The sequence below is a fragment of the Phlebotomus papatasi genome, chromosome 1, assembly GCF_024763615.1.
Source record: "Phlebotomus papatasi isolate M1 chromosome 1, Ppap_2.1, whole genome shotgun sequence".
Lineage (NCBI taxonomy): Eukaryota > Metazoa > Arthropoda > Insecta > Diptera > Psychodidae > Phlebotomus > Phlebotomus papatasi.
Window position 1 is genome coordinate 33,870,494 of NC_077222.1, and position 16,626 is coordinate 33,887,119.

The 16,626-nt window shown below is 33.2% G+C and overlaps 1 protein-coding gene across 1 annotated transcript in view; it reads left to right on the forward strand.

The window, feature by feature from the left end:
• The window catches only part of LOC129798854 (serine proteinase stubble), a 38,691-nt gene extending 30,254 nt beyond the window's left edge, over nucleotides 1–8,437 (forward strand). The window contains exons 5-9 of the mRNA XM_055842274.1: nucleotides 759–936; nucleotides 3,958–4,110; nucleotides 4,186–4,301; nucleotides 7,565–7,720; nucleotides 7,814–8,437. Of these exons, the coding sequence (XP_055698249.1) occupies nucleotides 759–936; nucleotides 3,958–4,110; nucleotides 4,186–4,301; nucleotides 7,565–7,720; nucleotides 7,814–7,974 (764 nt within the window). The 3' untranslated portion in view covers nucleotides 7,975–8,437. The remainder of the gene's footprint in view (nucleotides 1–758; nucleotides 937–3,957; nucleotides 4,111–4,185; nucleotides 4,302–7,564; nucleotides 7,721–7,813) is intronic.
• The last annotated feature ends 8,189 nt before the right edge of the window (nucleotides 8,438–16,626 follow it).

The following is a 16,626-nucleotide window of genomic DNA, read 5'->3' on the forward strand; positions in this document are numbered from 1 at the left end:
TAAATCTAATCAATACAATGTTCTCCTTCAACTCTGATCTGCTGACCAAGACAATCCGATGGAATCTTGGTCAAGACAATTCGATCAAGTGAAATTATTGTTCCCACATTTTTTTTTATATATATCCTTTACACCACCGTACATCACCCAATGAGATCGTGTAATTATAGCTTAAGATGATGAAGGAGAGGAAGCACAGAGAGCGAGAGAAATACAAAATAATGGAAGTTTTGGAGTGTTGATCTCTCCTAAGAGATACTTGTGGAAGACCAAAAAAAAAGCAAGAGCTCCAGAATCTCAAGAACAATAAGAACAAGGGAAAAAATCCCATTTTTGCGGGCATCTCTTTTTCAAAGTGGTCGAACAAGATTTAACGTCTTTTTTTGTCTTCCAACTCCTCAAGTCAATTCACTCGCGCCCGCTGATGATCTTTACTATACCAGCCCTCGCCACAGTCTGACTCTATATTCGCGACATTCGTATCATTTCAGTGGGGGAATCTCAGTGTTTGAAATTCCTCCAGTGAGGAAGATTTTATTGGCATTGGCCAAGAAGGATATTCTCTGATATACATATTTTCTGTTTTCTCAGAGAAAATTCCACGCGTGTGTCTTTAAGTGTTTTCAGGATTTTTTTTTACCACATATTATTGTATCTCTTTCATCTTTTTTCTTCTGGTTTTTGTGTCCTGACATCTCTCTGTGTGGGGTAATCAATGCATCCCTCAATCATCAACTCGACCCTTCTTGTACTGGCAGTCTGCGGAAAGCGAATGTTTCCGGAGCCAAGAATTGTCGGTGGTACAAAGGCAGCTTTTGGACGATGGCCATGGCAAATATCACTGAGACAGTGGCGAACATCGACCTATTTGCACAAATGTGGAGCGGCACTTCTCAATGAGAATTGGGCAATCACAGCGGCTCATTGTGTTGACAAGTGAGTGTAATTTCAACAAGTTATTTAGCATCTTTGAAATCGAGACAACACTCAGAATTCATCAAGTTAAAAAGAGTTAAAAAGAAAGAAAAGAATAACGATCACATAGTGCAAAACGACCGAGTAAATATTTGAAGTGTCTTTTCCAGACCAACGACACAGGATAAAATTGCTAAAACACGCGCTTAGCAAAAAAATAAAACATTCACCTGGGAGTTTTAACCCATTGAGACCACACTACACAAACATTTCGATTATTAATAATTTAATAACCCAGAATTGGAACTCTAGAACCTAACAATTTAGAGGATCTGCTACTTAATAGAAACTATCGTATAATCATTATACCGTAATGTGGGGTAATTTGGAATTATATCTATTTTGGAATTTTTCCACTGTTTTAGAAAAAGAAAAGGAAAACCACGAAGAAGTACAAGTACTTCCTCGTTGTTTTTACTCTTTGTCAAACTGTTAGGAAATCTCACAGTTCCAAATTAGACATGATTCCAAATTACCCAATCTCACACTACGCCGACCCATTATCCTTTTTGTCGAATAGTGTCTCGACTAAAAGGAAAACTGCCAAATATTCAAACCGAATAATAGTGCCATTCCGAAGAAAAATGAAAGACGGAAATCTTTCTCTTGAACATTTTTAGTACACGGCTGTTCGCAAGTGTTTCTGCGTAATCCACTTTTCTTTGTTTTGGTTCCTGTCACGACTATTTGGTGGTTTTAGAACTTGGCTAGGACTGGGGAAAACAGTCGTGACAGGAACCAACACAAAGAAAAGTGGATAATGCAGAAGCACATGAGAATAGGCATGCCAACGAATTCTTTACCTAGGGTGGAATCACCAGTTCTCGCCAGTGCCCCACTTCTCGCCACTTATATTGAAATCGCTATTTTTCGCAATTTATGAAATAAATGAGTCGCAATTTTTTTGTATTGTTTCTGCTTCTACGCATAGAATCGAAAAATAATAATTATTCGTTTTGGATTCACGATTTTGATCACTTTTTAGAGCAATATTTTAAGCAAGTGCATCGAATCCAACATCTCTTACCAAATGTACTAAGTGTCGTCAAATTTTCATCAGGCCAAAAATACCTATTTGGGTAAATAATTTGTCTATTGAATATTTAATTGCACTTGTGAAATACATAAAATTTGTATTTAGTCAATTAATATTTCATTTTATATTATTTTTGTATAAAAATGAGGCATGGCGAGAAGTGGTAATATTCTGGAATTGATTTTACCACCTGTCGCCATATCTTTTCAATAGGCGACGCTAACTTCACTTCGTACATTCTCAGTTGTCAAATCTGCATTGTTTACTTTCTGCAAAAGCCCCATAATTTGATTTCTCAAATAAAAGTGAAGAAAAATCATTTAAAGAGAGTAATAATAAAGTGATCACAAGGAAAGAGAAATGGTGAATGTATTCTTTTCATAGCATTGCCTAAAATAACCGAGTGTGGTTCTTTTCAAGTGGGTGGCGAGAAGTGGTTACAAATTTTACAAAACTGGCGAAAAGTGGTAAAAAGTGGCGACAAAATGGTTATTTTTGCATTATTAATAAAAATCAGTTTTTTAAGTAGTCCAGCGTTATGTTCTAGGATTATTGTTTTCACGTATCTAGAGCCAATACATCTAAGTAACTTTGTGTCAAATTTGTTTGTAAATATTTATTTCACTTAAGCATACACGATTGATACAAAATTCATTAAGCAATAAGGCATTCATTTTCTTGTGTCCGTTATATAGGAGCCGTTGTTGCATTGTGAAATTGCGCTTTAAGACAGAAATATTACAAATTTGTAGCTTGGATATTATTCAGACAAAAAATAAACTTTAGCTCTTAATACTCGAAAAACTTAAAAATTCTAAGATGAAATCACATCGCTTATTCGAAATAACAGGAAATCAATCTGATTTTTTTTTGAGATTTTAAGATTTTAATGTACTCAGAGTAAATTCTCAGTAAATTCAGTAAAAATTCTGAAGATAGAATATTCATATTTTGAAATTAGATCCCGAAAGATTAATAGATGATTCTTGAGAAAAGATAGAAAAAACGTCTATCAGGGATGCGCGGGAAGGTGCGATCAACTACGCATCTTAACGGTCACCGGCTAGCCCCTGGCAAGTTGCCTGAAATTTGAAGCCACTTTGTCATATTTCGATTTAAATTTATATGGGAATTTTTTTGCACTTGCGACCATTACGCTAAATATCTAAAAAGTGAGAAGTTTTTCCGTATTATAAGATACCTTTCCGTATGGAGAGATAAATATACTAAATTTTTGTTTAAATACATTTTTTCCTCGGAACACTGTGAGCTGAGTCCGAGATCAATTTAGAAAATTGGATTCAAATAGCTCCATATGAAAAGGCCAACTTGCCAGGCGTTTGGTCACCGGTCACTGAATTCAAATTTTTTACATTACACGGGATCCCTGGATTATGCACATTTTCAGGACCGAAAAAACGCGAAAAAATGGCATTATGCATCCAGAAAATTTGCATACTCGCAGGAGATTTCTTTTGATTGAGTCGACCGTAGAACGAATTCTGCGCGGGGTGAAAGTAGTCAGAAAAAAGATTCAACTATTCAAAAGACAAGCACTAACAAATAGTGCTTTTTGCACTGACAAGTCCTTAATAAATTGTTAGAATAATCAAATTAGTTTACATAATAAATAATAATAAAAGAAGTTAAAGATTTTTTCTAAATATTGCTAATGGTCAATTTTTAAGAGAATATTAGTAAATAAATAATTTAATTAATTGCTAATTTTGATTAAAATAATCAATTTTACGACTCATTTTACTTATCGCTTTTTGGAAAGTGTTCATAAATTAAACCCCTATAATTTCGCGGTTCCCAATGGGTTAAAAGACACTTTATAGCTTCTGTTGAAAACATATTTTGGCATTTTCTGGACACTAATCTGACTTTTGTGGACATTTAATGAATTCGAAATAATTTTGTTATTTTTAATTTGTCTCCTACAGTGTTCCTCCATCTGATCTACTTCTGCGACTCGGAGAGTACGATTTGGCCGAAGAAGAGGAACCCTATGGCTACCAGGAGCGTCGTGTCCAAATTGTTGCTTCTCATCCACAATTTGATCCACGAACTTTCGAATACGATCTTGCCCTTCTCAGGTAATCGCTCCCAAAAACCTCAATTACTGTACTTTTCTCACAAAAAAAAATATCCTCCCTCTTTACCTCCAACAGATTCTACGAGCCAGTGATCTTCCAGCCCAACATCATTCCCGTCTGCGTTCCTGACTCAGATGAGAATTTCATTGGAAGAACGGCTTATGTGACGGGCTGGGGGAGACTCTACGAAGGTTAGTGTGATAGTACAAACAAAAAATGCTTTATTAGAACTCACACGATTGATTATTATTTTAACTACTCAAAGTGATGATCTTCATGCTTTCCGATCGTAAAATCTCCCCAAATTACAAAGAAGCATTCTATCTTCATTATGTGCAAATTAATGTACTTTAGATAATTTTGCCAATCCCCCTCACAAATTCACTTCTTCGGCAGCGTTTGAAGGCTACAAAAGCCACCCAGATAGTAATCTTCCTGAATAAAATGGCAATACACGAAAGCTCCATATAAAAAAGTCACAAACATAAGCTGGTTAATTGTACACCAAAACACATTTATGTTTTGGATTTTGTTCCTTCAGTCAGAGCCGAAGCCGCTCGAAAACACCTTTTCAACTCTCTTTCGCCAATAAACTGATCGGCATAACATGAAAACATTGTGTAAATCTTACAAGAGTGAAGTAAGTTCGTTGTCTCGTCAGCGATTAATTAGGAATTTTAAATACTGTAAAATATTGAGAAAACCGTGATATACAACTTGGTATAAGCTTAGCTTTTAGCATCTTTTTAGAAGATTGAATTTGATTAGACATAAAATCTACTACAAAATGAAGAAAAATAATTAAAGTACTTTAATTCCTGCATAAAAGCTCGATTACCGATTGGAACTAGATAAAACTTATACAAAAATTGCGAAGTCTTTCAAGTGAATCCAATCCTGATACAAATTACTTGAGAAATACGTATTTTGAAGAGCTTTAGGTCTTAATCTTGAAAACTTATTATGAATGAAAATAATCGCAATAGAGGGAAGTGGAGCACTTTGTATTGAGGCAGCTTTCAATTTGGGCTTTTTTCTCGTATATTTTTAAATAAAATTGGACCTTATTTAGATATAATTTTCCTCAACAAACCAATTGCAAAGCTGCCCCGCAATTCAAAGGTACCCCACCTCCCCCTATATGAAAAAAATCTTTAAAACGTATTCAAAAAGGAAAGATAAACCTACACTGATTTTCAAGTTATATAAACTTACAAAAAAAAAACAATATTTTGTAAATATAAGCATTGAGAAGGTTGTATCATTGCAAGAGGACAAACTTTGTAAAAATGTCGACTACAGCTGGGGGGGTCATCGATAACCGGAAGTCGATATTTCCTGCCATTTGAATTCCAGCCCCGGTAAAAACATATGAAGAAACATCATTTTCAGGTTGTTATTTCTAATATCTTAAAAATTACCTTTCTTTGCATTAATTTTTATGAAATATTTTTGGAAGAATTTGGAAATTATATCTAAATTGTATTTCTCTATTTAGTTACACTACAAAATATGATAATTATATTATAGATTTTCCATTTTTATTTTTATAGAATAATATAATTGTTTTATTATTTTTAAAGCGATTTATCGAATTTCAATCTTTTTATCAAAGTTTTTCTTAATAAAAGGCATTTAGGTGGTTTAACTCAAAAATCCTTACAACCATTTCAAGCTATGATTAGCCTGAAATTCAAAACGGTATGAGATATCAACTTTCGGTCTTCGGTGACCCCCCCCCATTACATCCAGACGTTTTTAAATCGTTCTTCTCTCTTTTTGTACAACATATAATTTTTTTTTGCTTATTTCCTTTTCTTCCATTAAAATTGTTATTCTAACTCGACAAATTTTCGATTATGGATAAATTTCGCACCCTTTAAAAGGTTTTGAAATCATAAAAAACTCCTCTAAAAATTCGAAATTCGTGAAAGTGTCTAAATTAGCGCATCCTATCCACGTAGTAAACAAAACCTAATTGAAATAATTATTTCTTATTTCATAATTTCTTCTCCAATCTCCTTAAAAGTATCCAAAATATTGGATCTAACTAAAATGTTTAGCTCTTTTTGCATTTCTTCTGTTTTTTTGAGTGACTTAATTTTTACGCACTAATTTAAACAAATTTGATGATTTTGAAAAACTTGTATGTGATTGAGCGGATTGGAAAGGCCTTAGGGCCTTGACAGACAAGAAGATTAGCCGAGAGACGGCATAGCGTAATTATATTAGAAATAATGGTTAAAGTGTATTTCCATCATTTTCCACTAAGTCGCCTCTCGGCTTAAGTCGCAAGTGTGTCTAGGGCATTAGTTACAGTACGAGTCGGAAAGTATCAACGTATTTGGACCTCATATTCCTGAAAGCTTCTATTTTGTCAGTTGTTGTAATTAGTTGCTAGAACTCTTCGTAGCATTGCAAATTGGTATTTTCCAGATCATGTCAACCGCGAAGGAGGAATCATTTCATTTTGAAATACTTCAAATAATTTTGATTAGATTACATACAAAATGTCAAATAAATGTTATAATCGAAATATTACGATTTTGACGTAAAAACTAACTTTCGTATCGTCGGAGGAATGTCTGTTCGACAGAAAAACCCATATTGACACTTTTGTCAAAATGTTGAAAATTATTTAATATATCTAGTAAAATATAAGTAATATAACGTTTTTCTGTAATATACCTTTTACAATAAACACGAGTTCTTAAAGTGTCAAAAGACGTTCCTTTCACCCTATGAAGTATAGTTATTAATTTTAGGTATTGACCCTGTAATGACGAGAAGATCAAAATTGGGAGTCAAAAAATCCTCTTTTCTGACCTTTTAGACCAAAACATAACTTCAGAAAGGCGTAGGAAAAAATTCTTTTTGGGACACCGGTGTTCCTGTCGTCTTTAAAGGGTTAATGCTTATTTTATGCTCGTGTGCTTTATTCACCTTTTATCAAAAATAATCTGATTTCGTCGGGAAATCGATCGATTTAATTGGCGCATTATTCCTCTATGGGACACTTTGGGACAAGGAAAATACTTGGGACGTTTGTGACGAGGGATGTTTTGCACGTAAAAAAGATTAAAACGTGACACTTTTTGAATATTAATACTTAAAACCTGGGACATTTGCATACAGATGAAACCTGGGACATGGGACACATTGGATATGAACAACGTTTGGGGCACAAAACACTTTCAAAATTGGGACAACCTGGTATACATTTTAGACATGGAACACTTAGAATGCTTAGAAAATGAGATCCTTAAAACACTTGAACGAAATTATACACAGGCATAGCACACTTTGAAGATAATATTTTTGGGACATTTGGGACATGGGGCACAAAACTGAAATACTAAGAATCTTACAAAAATATTCTCTTATTTGACCTATTATTTGCTAAAAATGTGTAAAATGAAAGAAAATAAAAAAAGTACTTACCTTTTTTCCTCAGATGGTCCTTTGCCGAGTGTCCTGCAAGAAGTCACTGTTCCTGTGATAGAAAACTCCATCTGTGAGGCAATGTACCGAAGAGCTGGCTACATCGAGCACATTCCCCACATATTCATCTGTGCCGGATGGAAGAATGGCGGCTTTGACTCCTGCGAAGGTAATGAGCTCAAAGCAAGATCACAGTCAACATAATAATGTCCGCATTTTAATTACCTTTTAATTGAACAACGACAAATTGCATTTTCTGCAGGTGACTCCGGTGGTCCGATGGTCATTCAGCGTCACGACAAGCGTTTCCAGCTGGCCGGAGTCATATCATGGGGCATCGGATGTGCCGAACCCAATCAACCAGGTGTCTACACAAGAATCTCAGAATTCAGAGACTGGATCAATCAAATTCTCCAATTCTAAGATGTTTTACACGTGAATAATTCTTGTCCAACACTCAGTGTTTCAAGTGATGTTGTGCTTCAAGTTTTGTTTAGGAAATTCCCCCAATATTTGAAAATGTTACATTTTTTTTCCAGAGAAGCTGGAAAAAGAAAGATATGTAGAGACATTTTTACAAAACATGAACATTCCGTCTAAAGTAATTGTTAAATGAGTTTCATTTTTTTTTTTTTTAATTTAATTGTTCAAAATAGTTCTAATTATAATTGTGGTTTTCTCTCGTTCGGGAAAATAAAAGAAAAAAGAGATATTATTTTATTTAAAATTCGAATGACATTAGTGTGTAAATAGTGTTAAAAGAAAAAGAATAGAAAACGAACTAAAATGTGAATGAATGATTAAACCAAAATAATCTTATGGTAGAATCATTTTTGCAAATAAATAGATGAAGAATAAAAAGTATAGAAAAAAAGAGAAAAAAAAACTGAAAATGGAAAAAACCAGTGATTAAGTTATTTGCAATTAAAAAAATATATAATGTTAAATCCTCATCTCACGAGATGATAAATTTATAAATAAATTATTTATATTTTTATTATTTATTCCATTGACTTCCTTCCACTTTGGAGTATAGACAGATATAAATAAATTAATACTTTAAAAAAAATTCCACAGCACGAGATATGTTGCTCTCGGCTATTTAAATACTCCTTCCACCCTTTCATGTAAATAACACAATGAACAAAAAAAACTTTAATGTATAGAGATATAGAAATGGTGTAAGAAAAAAATCTACAAAAAATCTGAGAATAAATATTGTGATTCTTTTTCAAAAAAAGACACAAGAAAAAAGAATGATGTTTGGTCACTTAATTTTTCTCAATTTTTCTTTATCATTGCATTTACATAAACTCGTTTTTTTCCCCTATTTCCCAAGTTTTATCCACTGCGTCTTCTCTTCAACTTCTTTGGTACAATTTCATGACCCAATATTCCTCTTCAACATTTACTTCTCGAAAGTAAAAATTAAAGAATTTATTTGTAAAACACCTTCCTACACGAATGAATGGTAAATATTTTCTGTAAATACTTGCATACGATCGTTCAAAATATTCATATAATATATTCATATTTACATGACACAGATTGTAAAACATGACAAGAGAAATGGTGAAGAAGTAGAATATACTTTGTTGGATGTTCGAGCTAATAAAAGCAATACTGTATTAATCAATAAATTATACAGACTTTAGCAATTCTACCTGTGGCCAATTTTGAAATTCTATTCGTATTATACAAATCTTTACACAGAAATTAGTACTTCTACTTAGTAGGTTGCACAAAAATCCAATAGAATTTTAAAATTCAAGAATTCTTTTGAAAATGAGAAATATGATATTGCTGCATGCCCATTTCGTGGAATGCTCGGTGCAAAAACCGGTTCAAATCAGAATCCGATACTAGCTACGAGTAGTTAATAAATATACACCTTGAAGTTTCTTTTTTGACCTCGACCTTACAAAACCATTATAACGAATGATGCAAGGTCATTTTCAAATCTATGCAAGGGCCTTTGAATCCCAAGTCGCTATCCCTATCCTTATCGCCTGAAATCTCTAACAATAGGCGATTAAAAGTGCATTATATGTAGAAAAAAATCACCGCAGTCGTACCTTATTTTTGAAATTTTAGAAAATTGTTTCCTTATTTCATTTTAATCATTTTATTCTCAAAAGTCAACTATGAATATGTATTGAATATCAAAACAAGAAACAATAATCTCACAAGTGAGCATCCCATCTCCTGGGATGCTCACTATGCATTAATGCAGATACGAAAGCGTTTGTAAGCAAAATTAATAATATTGCTCTTTACATAGAACACGAGCAACAATATTTTCAAACATTTTGTAAAATGTAACATTCTAAATTAATTTTACAAATAGTTGTTTTTGTAGGAAAAAATTCTGTAAATTAATTACAATAAATGCTGAACTTACGAAATACTGCTGAATTAAAAAAAATTAACTGTATACATACATTGGCCGAAAGACACAAAAAATCAGAATTCTTAAATCTAAAATTCATATATAAAACATTTTCAATACAAGAAGCAGTACAAAAAGAATTGGCAGAGTCCTAGACTTTCCGAAGTGCTTGAACTCGTGACGTTGTTGTACCTCAAAAGTATTATCGAATCAATTAATGTTTACCACCTTTACTGTGTTATCACACTTGCACATTAAAATTTTAATATGATTCACATTAATTGTCGTTGGTGAGAGTCCAAATGTGTGATTTGTGTGTTTAAATCATTTTGTATTCAAAATTTCATCTATTTGTTGATAAAAAGGAAGACTTGGCCCGCAAAATTTGATATAAATTGATTTATATTTTATTAATGCGAAAAGTTAATGCGATTTTCTCTTTAATTTTTTAATGTGAAAAATATTTATGCTTTAGGTAAATTTAAACTTATTTTTGCAGGCCAAGTCCACTTCTTTATCAATAAATAGAAAAACCCTAAATATTAAGTGACTCAAAGACACAAATAACATATTTGGACGCTCACAAACGACAATTAATGTGAATCACATTAAAATTTTAATATGTAAGTGTGATAACGCCGTTAAGCGTTTAAAACCGATCCATAAATCACTCAAGAAATACCCCAAAATAGTTTTAATTTAATAAAATTGATTTTCGGACAAAAATTACTTGTTGGATTCATAACCGGTTCACAACCGATTTGAACTGATTTATAAATCGCTCAAAACATTTCCCAAAATACCTTAAGAGTAATGATAATTGAATGTGGAATAAAATTGAATTTTGATTAAGAAATGACCTTTTTAGAGCATTTTAATCCTTTGACCTTGAAAAACCGCTGTTAGGAATGAATGATACAAAGATATTTTCGTATATGAAAGAAATGTCCACTCAGTAGGGGACCCTGTAAGATATTTACAGAAATGAAAAAATCGCACGACGCGCTTTCGAGAAATCTAGGAAAAAAACATGTGTTCAGAAGGATAGGAGAGACTTGGGGGAAAAATGAGGGTCATGTTAATGGTCCCAGGGTAGATTTATGGAGAGAGGGGGGCTTTCCTAAAGTCACAAATCTCTATCTCTAATCATTTCGGCTCTAAGCGTGGTAACGGCCGGGCAGACGGACGAACAAACATCGGGATGACATTTCTCAGAAACCGTCTAAAACGTAGATATGTTGAAAGAAGTGGTCCCTGGGGGAAGGAAGATGGAAATTTTCGGGCGGTGAAAAAAATTGAGGGATTATAATGCTCTCTCTCAGGAGAGTTCGAGCAGTAACACATAAAAATAATTCACATATCTTTAAGGAAAAAAATTGTGAAAATTTTAAACCGCTTCGATTTCATTGGCAATTTTGGAACGTATCAAATGAAACAAATTTTGATAAAATTTTTAGGAAATCTATTTTCTAAAACTTTTTTTAAAAAAAAGGTTGGGGGTCACTGATCTATTTAAGCTATATTCAACCTGCACAACCTACAAAATACAATTTCTTTGGAAATGTAAAAGAAATTCACATTATTCGAAGGCATGAACGTTGGAAGGGAGAGTACTTGTCCCTATATGCAATAAATGCAAATATAAAGAAAATGCATATAGCTCAGTTGCTGATCCCACGGACGACATGTACCTCAAAATTGAAAAATTACACTACTGCTTCTCTTTAGAACACGAGCAACTATTTCTGCAAAGTAAATCCGCATTTTCCGCCTCGAATAAGAAGTCATCAGTAAATTGCCTATATTGAGGCACTTTTGCACGATTCCGATTGAAAAATGAAATCAAACACTGCAAGATCCGTTGAATAAACATTAAAGCACTTACTTTCTACTTTAATTTCTTCTGGAATTTCCAAAAATAAAAAAAAAAATATAATTCTCTTTCAGGACATGCCTCAATTTATTTGTCGCCAAGAAGCAATTTAAATATCAAAGAAAGTAATAAAACGATCCGCGACCGAGAAAAAAGTAAGATCAAACGTCAAAAGAAAATTTGCATTTCCGCGGAAGATTTTTTGTGTGATGATTTTTCAGTAATAAACACAATATAATGAGGTTGATAGAAATTCCAGGAAAAAAGTTTCTTTACTTGCAATAAATAAAATAATTTGTTGTGATAGAAAAAAAAAATCCATAAACGAATAAGGAGAAAAAAGAAAGTGCCACGCAAGATCTTGTAATTTGTTATGGTAAATGATGCATTTCTTGTGCTCAATCTTACATAATAAGATAATTGAATGTCATCAATGTCATCATCACTAATTCGATGAAAAAAAACCTAATAAAATAAAACCACCCCAAAAACATCGCTCTAATTGGTTTTCAATTAAATTTTAATAAAAACACTTGGTAAAAAATATTTTTTAAAACTCTTTTCGTGGTAAAAATTCCGAAAATACCAAAAATACAAAAATACGCAATTATCGTGAAGAATAAATTGAGAGATGATTTTTGGATGAGAAAAAAAATACGGAAAAACTCATAACTAGGTTTCTGGGTAATATTTATAAAAGTACATTGTTGGTTGAATACGTGAAATTAAATAGACAATGAGAACATGTGCGTTTTCTGAGCTTAATCTCAAATGGTGATTTTGGACGAAAAATCAACTCTTAAAAAAATTACAAGCCATGCAGCAATCATTGAACATTCTAGTTAATTTTTCTTTTGTTATACTCTCTCTTTTTTCCAGTGAAATTCATGTATAACAAATTTCTTAATTGAAAGAAAGAAAAATGGCACAGTCAGATCATCAGGTGGGTCATTTTCAAAGAAAAGGGACAGATAATCCTAACCGGCTTATGTAGGTGAGATTCTTAACGTGAGCTAACTCGGAGTGCATGCAAATTCGATTTGGAGCTGAAGTTGGGAGACGCCATTCAGTTATCTTGAATAAAATTCGTGAAATTATACAAATTTTGTATTTAAACCAAAATATCAAGGATTTGGATGAACTGACAGAAAAGTGTTATATGGGTGAAATGTAGACCAGAATGTTCTCTATAATTTTGCCGTAGAACTTGAACTCATCGATTACTCAGAAGCCAAGATAAGCGAGGTTTTTTGTTTCTTAACTCGTTTTTTCATCCAGAGTTCCCCAAGTAGTCATTTGTTGAACTTCAACTATATCAAAGAATTGTTGTATTTTGTGGGACTTTCCATTTAAACCCTTATTTTAAGTGTCTTGGTGGAGTAGAGGCAGTCAAAATGGCATCTGAGTGATTTCAAAGCGTTATTATTGGAAAAATCAATTTTTTCACACTTAAACGGCAAAATCGGAGTGATAGCGTAGTCTGAGCGGAAAATGATGTATGGACGAAATGTAGAGACAAATGTCCTCTACAATTATGTTGAAGTAATCATCAAAATCGGTTTAGCGACAGTCGAGATAATTGAGGTTATGTGATATTGAAATTGGTTTTTCGACTGTGGCGCCCCTGGTGTTGGTCCCACGAAGTTCAAATATTCTAGAAAGTTGTAGCATTTGGTGAGATCTTTCTTTTAAGCCCTCACTCGTCAAAATCGGTCACATAGAACCGGAGATATGATTTTTTGAATTTCGTGAACTTTGACCCCTCATATCTCCTGTTCTATTGAAACCACAGCGCGCATACGCACCATTTTGGAAACGTCCTAGACTGGACTACAACATACTAAAATTTCATTAACTTGCACAATGCCGTTTTTGAGAAAAGTGACTTTGAATTTCGATGAATTTTGACGCTATCACAGCGCCACCTGTGGTGACTTTTTGAACTTCCATCTGAAAGTGCTCATCGAGACGAAACCAAAAAGGTAAAATTTAGGTCGCTATGTTAATTAGAACCGGAGATAGAGGCCGGTCAATGTTCGAACTTTGACCCCTTATAGCTCGGGTCAGGGGTTATGGATCGACTTATGGTTTTTTTTTGTTTGATAGGTATAATCAACGGCTACAACATACTAAATTTTCAGCCCGATGCACAATGGAATTTTTGAGTTATTTAACTTTTAAGATTTAAAAATTTTCTTTTTAATAATAGCGCCCCTAGCGGTGGTTTTATGAACTTGCGATGTTAGAAGGGGAAGTGGCATTTCACGAGAGCTTTCCAAAAAGCCCTCATTTTTTAAATTCTGACAATTAGAACCGGAGTTATGGCCATTTTAAAAATTTTTTTTGGACCCTTATAGCTCGGGTCAGGGGGGTCGGGGGACCTTAAGTTTGGTATTGATGGAAAGCTCTAAGGCCCAGCTATAACATACTAAAATTTGAGTCCGCTGAATGCCATAGGGGCGGAGCTATTGAGAAAACAAAAAAAGGGGGGTCTTCAAAATGGCGGAAGGAGGGGTGGGGGGTGGGGGGTCTATGCACCAAGTTGCAATTTTCACCCGATATATAACCTTTGCCGAAAACCGCAAGTCGATATCTTTTTTAGTTTAGGAGCTATTAAGCTCCAAAGAGCGGCCGGCCGGCCGGCCGGGAACGTAAAATAGCCACATATATATTCGTGATCAGGAAGTGCTGAAACACATTTTGGCCAAGTTTGAGGTCGATCGGACGACATGAAATTTTGTTAGGATTATAGTAGGTGAGATTGTTAAGAATCTCACCTAATACCCACCTTAAACTGTGGACTATTAAGACTGACAAAAGCAAACAAATTGTGAGAAAATTGTGTGAAGTGTGGAAAGATCAAATATTTACACAAATGCTTCAATATTTGACCATTCCATAAAAAATTTACATGACTTTTTTTTATATAAGGAAAATGTGAATCAAGATCTGTCTAAATAGATATTAATAACAAAAAATATTTTTAAAAAAAAAGTTTTCACATTAAATACTGATCTATATTGAGGTTACAAGTGTTTATTACTATTTTCTCTCTTGTGAACCAAAAGCTTGAGAGACTTTCGATTTTAGAATAAGAGAAAACATGAACAATTTAAAAGAATTCAGTTGTATATTTTGAAAACTACATTTCCCGGCATAAATCGGCAGTACTATCATAAATAGTTCATTAAGTACGCAATAAGAAACTTTATATAAATATAATAAAACAATATAAGAAAAAAGTTATTGCATTTGTAATTCGAGAATTTATTTTGAAATGCAAATAAAATCTATGTAGAAGCTTTTTTAAATTAATACAGTTTCACACAATATTTGAAAAATTAAACTAACATTAAATACTAATTTACCTAAAAGAAAGAAATATAGGGGAGATCCTGCATGTTTGAGACGTGATGGATTAGTCATGGATTCTTTAAACAAATGTAACAGAAATACCAATCGATTTATTTTAATAAAGTATAGGGGAGATTGGGGCAAAAAGTCACAAAACGGATATTTTATTTTTTACAAGCTACCCGAGCACCTCCAAAATTTCTAATTACCACAGTTCTATAACAAATTCACTGCTCTTCAACTCTGTGTAAGTCATTTTCTTCTATTTTGTAAGGAAATACATTTATCGAACCGTTTTCTAAAACGGTAATTTTGTGATCATTCTCAAAAATTCTGGGACAAATAGTATCAGGCATAAGATACTATCACATTTTGATTCGCTTTATTACGGGATTCCGTAAATTTAAGTAAAATACCGAGATTATATATTTTCATAAGAAATTTATTCTTTTACACCTTTGTAAAACACTGTTTTCTCTATCTGAGCGAGAAAAGCGCATTTTAAGCTATTTTACAAAAAAACACACACAAGACTGCAAATCGTTTGGCCAATGCAAACAACAAGCGGCGACACATAGCATTGACGTTTATTTTCACCGTGGAACATCAGAAATTGTTTCGGTTTTTCTTACTTTTTGCTCCATAGCTTTTGTTACTTTTTACCCCAAGTGGTCGTTTTTAATAAAAGGATTTCTGGAGAAAAGAATCTTTGTAAAATTCTAAAATGGACAGCAGCTTCGTATTCAAAGAATCCAAATCATTTAGGAAATAATCACCAGTACATAAATTTTGAATAATAAATAGATAATAATTGATATCTTCTGCACGGAAAATATTTCAAAAATAGGGCTAAAAATTTCGATATTTTTTATTTTCTAAATTCCTTGTTCAAATTCTAACAAACTTACGACATTGAAGAAGACCTATGGAGGCTATCTATGGAAAAAATTTTAAGTCACTATCTTATTTATCTTGGAAGATATTGAATTTTAAAATTTTCGATTTGTGACTTTTTGCCTCAGTCTCCCCTATATTAGTTAGTATACTGTGTTATACAAATCTTCAAGATAATTCTCTGGGTTTTGGAAATAATGCTTAAAGGCAAAACATGAAAAAAATGTCTCAAACATGCAGGATCTCACCAAATATATTGTAAAAAGAGTGGCAAAGTAATACAGACTTTGCAGAATGCTAGCAATCATAATTTCTATACAGTGCCCTCAAATGTTTGGCCGTTTGGATTAGCTTTTAGAATCTGGTATATGTAATTGGCTATGGGTAAATCATGGTCATCCAGAACCATTTATGTCGAAGAAGACACTTTTTGCAGCGTCTTTTTTGGCCATCTACTGCTGGGACCAGGAGTGACTCACATTTCTCGCACAAGGACTATTTGTTAGAGGAACTCAAAGGGTATAATTTGTGGAAGAAACTTTTTTTTTGGACATCTTCCTTTTTT